General features: G+C 35.6%; 1 protein-coding gene across 1 annotated transcript; it reads right to left on the reverse strand.

The window, feature by feature from the left end:
• Positions 1–2,855: 2,855 nt before the first annotated feature.
• Positions 2,856–5,490, reverse strand: DEFB114 (defensin beta 114). Its single transcript, XM_068994110.1, has 2 exons — positions 5,424–5,490; positions 2,856–2,992 (listed from the first exon to the last, which is right to left on the reverse strand). Exons 1-2 carry the CDS (start codon positions 5,488–5,490, stop codon positions 2,856–2,858), a joined length of 204 nt encoding a protein of 67 aa, XP_068850211.1.
• Positions 5,491–9,071: the final 3,581 nt, after the last annotated feature.

Raw genomic sequence — 9,071 nt, forward strand, 5'->3', positions numbered from 1 at the left:
TCACAGGGATGTAATGCATAGCACAGGGAATATAGTCAATACTACTGTAATAACTTTGTATGGAGACATAAGGTTACTAGACATCATAGTGATAATTTCATAACATGCAAATGTCAAGTCTTTATATAGTCTACCTGAAACTAACATAATATTGTACATCCACTATATTTCAATAAAAATGGGCATCTAATAAATATCTTTGAAATGGAAAAAAGAACAGGTGGAAAATTGAAATGTCTAGGATAAATGTTCTTATTATTTTCCAACATTTATTGATTAATATCTACTATGGTTACAAGCCTTGTTATAAGTTTGAGGAGAGACAAAGTAATAGGTATAAACCCTTTCTAAGACTTCATAATTTACTTGAAATCCAGCTGAGAATCCAAGAGAGTGGTATCTCTCGGAGTCAGAATACAGTGAAATATGTTAAGCAAGTCAATACACAGTGCTGCCAATACCTTGGTTGGAGCTCTAGAATTGGGGATAATGTACATGGATCTTTGTTCCTAATTAAAACACCGAATCAGGCTATTGAGAAACCGGAATTCTGGATACAGATCTGCCACTGACTGCAGGCATGAGCTAAAACTCATTTTCCCTTTCCTCAATTTTCCCAGTCATGGCCAAGATTCCTTTCCACTCCCAGTAGTGTTTTTCTTAATATGGAGATGTTTCTTGGAAATGATCCCTGCCTGCTCAGTTTCAGGATTTCATAGAAGTAGATTTTCTCAACCCCTTCATATAGTGCTAATCACTTCACTTGCCCACTGTTAAAGTGAAAAATCCCTCCTAGTTATAGCTGATATAAACAAATCAGTATGCTCTTCTTCCAACAGCATTCATTGTATGGGACTCCACTTTTCTGAACATCCAAAGAAAGGCTGCATTTCTTCTATCTGATTTCTCCCATTCAGATACAGATTTCACAGTAGACTTTAAGCTATTGGTGTTTTTTTCCCCCTCCACCCATTTTTATGATAAAGTATGTGGAGATATCTTGTCACCTAGTTTGTTATAATTTTTTTCACACATTTGGGTTTTACTATTATTTGTTCTATTTAAAAAAACTGTGCTGCTGGTACCATCTTCCAGAATCCCTCTCCTCAAAGTTTTAAAGTAAATCTTGAGTTATTTGGCCTTATTTCTTATTGCATTCAATGTTGTCAGCTTGTTCCTTATCCTTGAATTTCTTTATATGTGTCTCTCTTCTGTTCTCAAATCCTTGAATTGGATACTGTTATCTGGTTCTTGAGCCTATAGAAGTATAGATTCTGGCTAATCTTCTTGCCACTAATAGATACATTCTACTCAAATTCAACATTTTCCTCTGAGGTACACAACACTTAAACCCCTGGTGGCTATATGAAGTCCATTTTGGTACAAATTTTTTAAGGTAGACATTCCCTAGGTTCACCAGATTTTCAATTAAAAAAAAAAAAGGCAATAATCTTGGGTGTGTAGTTAACTTAGTTCTAAAGAATATGATGATTAAAAATATGTTTGGGGACATTATAGTATATTGATAAAGGGTAGATTTATCCCTTGATTTTAGCTGAAAAACAAATTCTAGTCTTCATGTTTCTCCCCCAACTTTTAACATTTTGTGTTTAGTACTTGTGCTGTGCTGTGCTTAGTCGCTCAGTCATGCCTGATTCTTTGCAATCCCATGGACTGTAGCTTTCCAGGCCCCACTGTCCATGGGGGCTAGGTGTTCTCACCCTCCACACAGCCAAAAATCTATATATAATTATAACCTGTCCTTTGTGTCCACTGTTCTTCTGTACCTTGGTTCCTTGTTATTGGTGGTTCTGCCTCCCTAAATCCAACCAAGCAGGATGGTATAGCCCTGTAGCATTTACTATTGAAAAAAGTTGACATGTAAGTGGACCCTGCAGTTCAAATTTGAGTTGTTCAAGGGTCAAGTGTATAAGCATTAGATAATATAAAATAAAATGCCTTTTTGAAAGAGAAAAATCTTGGTAGAAGAGCGAAAAGGCCAATAAATATCTCCATGCTCTACTGTAGCTCATGCATCATCTCTTACTTTGGTTTCCTGTCTGTTAATATCAATAATGTGATGAGGATATTTAGACAATTGACAAACTTATAAGTATTAATTTTCATGAACCAAGTTTCTATTGAGATCATGGTTACATTGGAAAATGCTCAGTGGTATAAATTTAGGTAAACCATCAGACACAAAAAAAGTGGTCTGACACTGATGCAAATATAGTACCCACGATAAGAAATTAGCAAAAGATATGCCTCTATCAGGGCTTTTCTCTTGGCTCAGATGGTAAAGAATCCACCTGCAAAGCAGGAGACCTGGGTTCAATCCCTGAATTGGGAAGATCCCCTGGAAAAGTGATAGGTTACTCACTCGAGTATTCTTGGGCTTCCCTGGTGGCTCAGATGGTAAAGAATCTGCCTGCAATATGGGAGACCTGGGTTCGATCCCTGGGTTGAGAAGATCCCCTGAAGGAGGGCACAGCAACCCACTCAAGTATTCTTGCCTAGAGAATGCCCATGGACGGGGGGCCTGGCAAGCTAAAGTCCATAGAGTTGCTTTAAGAGTCGGACATGGCTGAGTGACTAAGCACAGCACAGCACAGCATGCCTCTATCAAACCTTCTAGAGAAAATAAGATAGATCCCACCTCATTCCATGAACACATAATTAACATCTACGAAGGAAGACAAAAATACTGGTTTATGTATTTATTACAGAGCTTCTAATTGCATTCCGACATCTCTCTGCACTGGGGACACATGTGATTCCTTTCAGTTCAGTTCAGTTCAGTCACTCAGTCGTGTCCGACTCTTTTGGTCAGAGGTAAATCTTCCTTTTCAAGATCAATCATCCTCGAATGCCCTCTCGATGCAGCAAATCTTACTTGGTGACAAACATAGTTCAATTTGCTTTTCATATCTAGCACAGCGTTTCTTACATTGACCGTACAATTTTGAGCATCGTTCAGGATCCACCAAGGCTAGAGTAAAAGAAGAGTAATTGAAATTACTGATTTTTTAATTTAAGGATGTACTATTTGTGATTATAAAAAGTCCTATGTGTACACTGTAACAAATTTACAAAATGCCAAAAAATAAGAAGACACTGAAATATTATATATCCCCATTATACATGTAAAATTGAAATATTCTGAGTTAATACATGATTAGATTGTATGACATGTATTGCTCCTCAACACGATCCAAAAGTTTTAGAGCTACATAATATTCCCTTGAAATTATATATAAGATAATTTATCAATTTTTCAGCTACATAATATTTAGAACTTTATGAGGTTATTTTTAAAATTTATTTTTAATTGGAAGATAGTTGTTTTACAATATTGTGCTGACTTCTGCCATAAAACCATGTCAGGTTATTATAAACAAATTCATATTACATATCTTAATCTTTGCATAATATATGTCTATGATAATGGTGAAAGAGTTTGATTCTAGTGTTTTAGTTTATATATTGCCACCAACAGTGTATGTAAATTTTACATCCCCCAAAAATGGCATCCACTGCAATTTTAACTTATATGCCTTTGGTTATTTGTTTTGTACAATTTTTCTTTCTTTTTCTTTATTTTACTGCTTATATACTTTGCTTATTATATTATTGGTATAATTTTTATTGTTAGTGAAAGAAGAGCTGGCTACACTCGAGTACATCCTTGTGCTCCTTATCCTCTACTGCTTCCTCAGTCTTTTTTCTTTCTACTTCTATTCCTCTTCTTTCATTTCTTGAAATATTGCCATGCAGTCTTCAATGTGATAAGTACTTTGCTTACATTGTTTCTTGTAATCCTTTCAAAACCTTATGAAGTTAGATTACTGTCCATTTTCTAGTTAAGAGAACTAAAGATTTTACCACAGCTACAAAGGAGCTCCAGGTCCTTAATGAAAAACCTGGCCCATTTAATGGCAAGCTCACTATATAAACTATTACAGTATGCTACGTTCACTATCCCTATAGATTATTTTGTGCTTGCACTTCCCCTTAAATACTGGCCATTCCTTCATGTTTTAATCAACATTAGTATTGATTTCATCATTTCACAACTAGTCTCTCCAGCATGGTATCACTCTGGAGCAAACACTCATCTGACATCTTCGCAAAGTATTCACTTAGACACTTTTTATTGCTTGTTTTTTTACTTTAAGGTTTTATCAATAGTCAAACCACACCATTGTGCAAGTGATATGTACTACTTGAACTCTTTCAAAGCCACTCACTTTGATATCTTGAATTGCCTTTCCTGTTTTTTTTTTCCTGTTTTTTTTTAAATTTGTTTTTATTTATTGATGGATCTATCAAAGGCCAAACATAGAGCATTCTGTCCATTTCAGCTGGCATGTCATAACAAGAACAAACTTTTATATCAGATATTTTACATAGAGCATTCTGTCCATTTCAGCTGGCATGTCATAACAAGAACAAACTTTTATATCAGATATTTTACCTTTTCTACAATTGCTATTGATTCTGCTGTATTTCCTTTGCTTCTTTGTTAAGGACATTGAAAAACCACTTAAATTCTCTAAGTGGCAATGTGCACAAGCTATTGAGTAGGGAGTTAGTAGTAAAATTCAGATTTTCTAAGTTTGAATTCAGTTCTATTTCTAAATGCATGCTGCACCTTTTGAAATTCCAGCTGTCTAGTGCCAAATTAACTCAATTTGGGGCACATATTTGTATCTCCCTTGTTAGAGTCTGGATTACCTCAGTGGCAACACATATTAAAAAGAACATGTACTCATCACTGGAGCTACATATTTTGATGATTCACTTTTAACTGATTCCTAAAACCACTGTTGTATTCTTTTACTAATGCATTAACTAATTCAACTAAGATTTTTGAGGTCCTATTTCTTCACCTGCCTTTTTATTCTCACTGCACCTCATCGCCCAGTATATTTTGAGACGATATCCCGGATCATTTTATGGAGTTTGTTATTGGTATCCCAAGAGATATGTACCTATGCTTAGTCTATTCATATTCCCTGGGGACCAATTTATTATGAAGTCTTCACTGATAGAAGACTAAATAAGTTTAATAAATTATATTCTTAATGACTTGAATATCAAAACAAATCAACACTCCAAGAAGAAAAAGAATCTCACCTTAATTGTCTTATTTCATTTGCATTGATTTTCAAATTGAAATAAAGTATACCTATTTTATTTGCATTTTGATTTTCAAATTGAAATAAAGTATATTGGTATAGCACCATTCTAAAATAGGAAACTGAGTTTCAATATCACCCAGAGACTTTTTTTCCAAGAGATTTTTTTAATGGAAAAGATTGTATTAGGAACCTACACTTTCTAATTTATAATTGAATATTTCTATTTTTAGCCTGGAGCAATAACAACAAACATATGATACATACAATCACACCAGAAGCATCTATTACCTGGTAGAACGAAGGTCGCATAACACAGAAAATGAAAAAGATAATAAAAGATCTTCATTCTGTAGAAAGAAGCTACTGAAAGATTTGTTAACAATTAAAACACTTTCTAGAAAGCCAAGAGACATTTACTATTTATAGTTTTCTAGTGGAAGAAAGGCTCTCTTTTTCCGGAAATTGTTTTAATTTTCTGTTCTTATCTCTGCTCCACTGACTAGAGTTGTGGGCAGAACTGAAAACATTTGATATTAATCAGTCTTTAGGGAAGAATTTGTATGTAGAAGATAGTTGTAACATGACATTCTTATAACCGATGGTGATCAATTAAACACCAACACAAATGATCACGCATGGAGTGGGCTTGAGATGTAAAACTTTAGATGTAAAACAAATGAGCACTACTGTCAGTTAAACTTCTGATTATTTTTCAAAATATATTCCAATTACTAACCTGGTATGCAAATTCATCAATATGTTCATATATCCAAAATCCTACCTTATATCTAGCCATCTCATTAGCTTCCCCAAATTACTCATTTACCAAAGTCTGGATATTACATCTCACTTTTTCACTGATTTTTATTACCTTTTTTTTTCAGGTGTGACTTGAATATTTATGAAGCTCTGTTTCTTTCTAGAAAGGCTCAATTAGTTTCCAATTATTTTAAAGTTGTTGGCACAGTAAAATAATAAATATTGAAAAATAACTTACAATGAATATAATTTCCTACCTTAATTTCCTAATTTTTGTGTGTTCTTGTTACTATAAACATAAGAATTTCTCCTTGTTTTGCAACCACAGAGTGTATCTTTTGTCTCCAGTAAAAAAAAAAAAAAGAGAGAGAGAATTTAGATGACTTACACCTTCTCCTCAAATATTTGAAAGTTATATTATTTTTTTTGTAAATAATCTATATGAATCTTTAAGCATTTAAATACTTTATCTTTTCCCCACCAACTTTAGTCACAATATTAATTTTTCTGTATTTAAAGTAGCTGTGTTGTCATATGGTTTTATTTTTTCTTGCATATGTATCTGAGAATAGGATTGCAGAATCAAATGATTACTCCATGTTTAAACTTTTTAGGAAATGTTCAACTGTTTTTCAAAGTGTTTGCACAAATTTACTCATCAGTACTGTGTGGAAGTTCTAATCTCTTCATAGCCTTTCCAATATTTGTTAATGTTTGTTGTTTTAATTATATCCTGTTTAGTGGGTGGGAAGTGATAACTCATCATGGTATTGATTTTCATGCCCAAGATGGCTATTGAGATTAAACATATTTCCATGTTGAGCATTTTCCTTGTTGAGCATTTTTACGTTGTCTTTGCAGAAATGTCTATCCAACTCCTAGTCTATTTTATAATCGTGCTTTGTGTTTCTTTTTGTCTGTCAGGGGCAGCAGGGGAGAGGAGCTACTCCACGTTCCAGGTCAGGAGGGGAGGCCTCGTCCAAGGTAAGGAGCAATGGCTGCACTTTGCTGCAGCAGCCATGAAGAGATACCCCACGTCCAAGGTAAGAGAAGCCCAAGTAAGATGGTAGGTGTTGCGAGAGTGCATCAGAGGGCAGACACACTGAAACCATAATCACAGAAAACTAGCCAATCTGATCACATGGACCACAGCTTTGTCTAACTCAGTGAAACTAAGCCATGCCATGTGGGGCCACCCAAGATGGACAGGTCATGGTGGAGAGGTCTGAGAGAATGTGGTCCACTGGAGAAGGGAATGGCTGGCTCTAGGTGAGTGATCACACCATCAACATTAGAACAACAGAATGGGAAAGACTAGAGATCTCTTCAAGTAAATTAGATATACCAATGGAACATTTCATGCAAAGATGGGCACAATAAAGGACAGAAATGGTATGGACCTAACAGGAGCAGAAGATATTAAGAAGAGGTGGCAAGAATACACAGAACAACTATACAAGCAAGTTCTTCATGACCTAGATAACCACAATGGTGTGATCACTCACATAGAGCCAGACATCCTGGAATGTGAAGTCAAATGGGCTTTAGGAAACATCACTACAAACAAAGCTAGTGGAAGTGTTGGAATTCCTGTTCAACTATTTCAAATCCTAAAAGATGATGCTTGAACGTGCTGCACTCAATATGCCAGCAAATCTGGAAAACTCAGCAGTGGTCACAGGACTAGAAAATGTCAGTTTTCATTCCAATCCTAAAGAAGGGCAATGCCAAAGGATTTTCAAACTACTGCAAGATTGCACTCATCTCACATGCTGCCAAAGTAATTCTCAAAGTTCTCCAAGCCAGGCTGCAACAGTACGTGAACCGTGAACTTCCAGATGTTCAAGCTGAATTTAGAAAAGGCAGAGGAAGTAGAGATCAAATTGCCAACGTCTGTTGGATCATAGAAAAGGCAATAGAGTTCCAGAAAAACATCTACTGCTTTATTAATGATGCCAAAGCCTTTGACTGTGTGGATCACAACAAATTGTGGAAAATTCTTCAGGTGATGGGAATACCAGACCACCTGACCTATCTCTTTAGAAATCTGTATGCAGGTCAAGAAGCAACAGTTAGAACTGGACATGGAACAACAGGCTGGTCCCAAATTGGGAAAGGAGTGTGTCAAGGCTGTATATTGTCACACTGCTTATTTAACTTATATGCAGAGTACATCATGAGAAATGCCAGGCTGGATGAAACACAAGCTGGAATCAAGATTTCTGGGAGAAATATCAATAACCTCAGATATGCAAATGATACCACCCTTATGGCAGAAATTAAAGAGGAACTTGAAAGTGAGAGAGGAGAGTCAAAAAGCTGGTTTAAAACTCAACTTCAACAACTAAGATCATGGCACCCAGTCCCATCACTTCATGGCAAACAGAGAAAAAATGAAAACAGTGACCAATTTTATTTTATTTTTTTGGCTCAAAAATCACTGCAGATGGTGACTGCAGAAATGAAATTAAAAGACGCTTGCTCCTTGGAAGAAAAGTTATGACCAACCTAGACAGCATATTAAAAAGCAGAGGCATTACTTTGCCAACAAAGGTCTGTCTTGTCAAAGCTATGCTTTTTTACAGTAGTCATGCATGGATGTGAGTCGGACCATAAAGAAAACTGAGCGCCAAAGAATTGATGCTTTTGAACTGTGGTGTTGGAGAAGACTTTTAAAATTTTTTTAATTTATTATTTTATTGAAGGATAATTGCCTTACAGAAGTTTGTTGTTCTGTCAAACCTCAACATGAATTGCTCATAGGTATACATATATCCTCTCCCTTGAATCTCCTTTCCATCTCCCTCCCCATCTCACCCCTTTAGGTTGATACGGAGCCCCTGTTTGAGTTTTCCGAGCCATACAGCAAATTCCCATTTGCTATCTGCTTTATATATGGTAATATGTTTCCATATTACTCTTTCCATACATCTCACCCTCTCCTCCCCTCTCTCCATGTCTGTAAGTCTATTCTCTATGTCTGTTTCTCCACTGCTGCCCTGTAAATAAATTCTTCAGGACCATTTTTCTAGATTCCATATATGTGCATTAGAATATGATATTTAACTTTCTCTTTCTGACTCACTTCACTCTGTATAGTAAGTTCTAGGTTCATCCACCTCATCAGAACTGACTCATATGTGTTCTTTTTTATGGCTGAGTAATATT

Source organism: Capricornis sumatraensis, chromosome 22 (assembly GCF_032405125.1).
Source record: "Capricornis sumatraensis isolate serow.1 chromosome 22, serow.2, whole genome shotgun sequence".
NCBI lineage: Eukaryota > Metazoa > Chordata > Mammalia > Artiodactyla > Bovidae > Capricornis > Capricornis sumatraensis.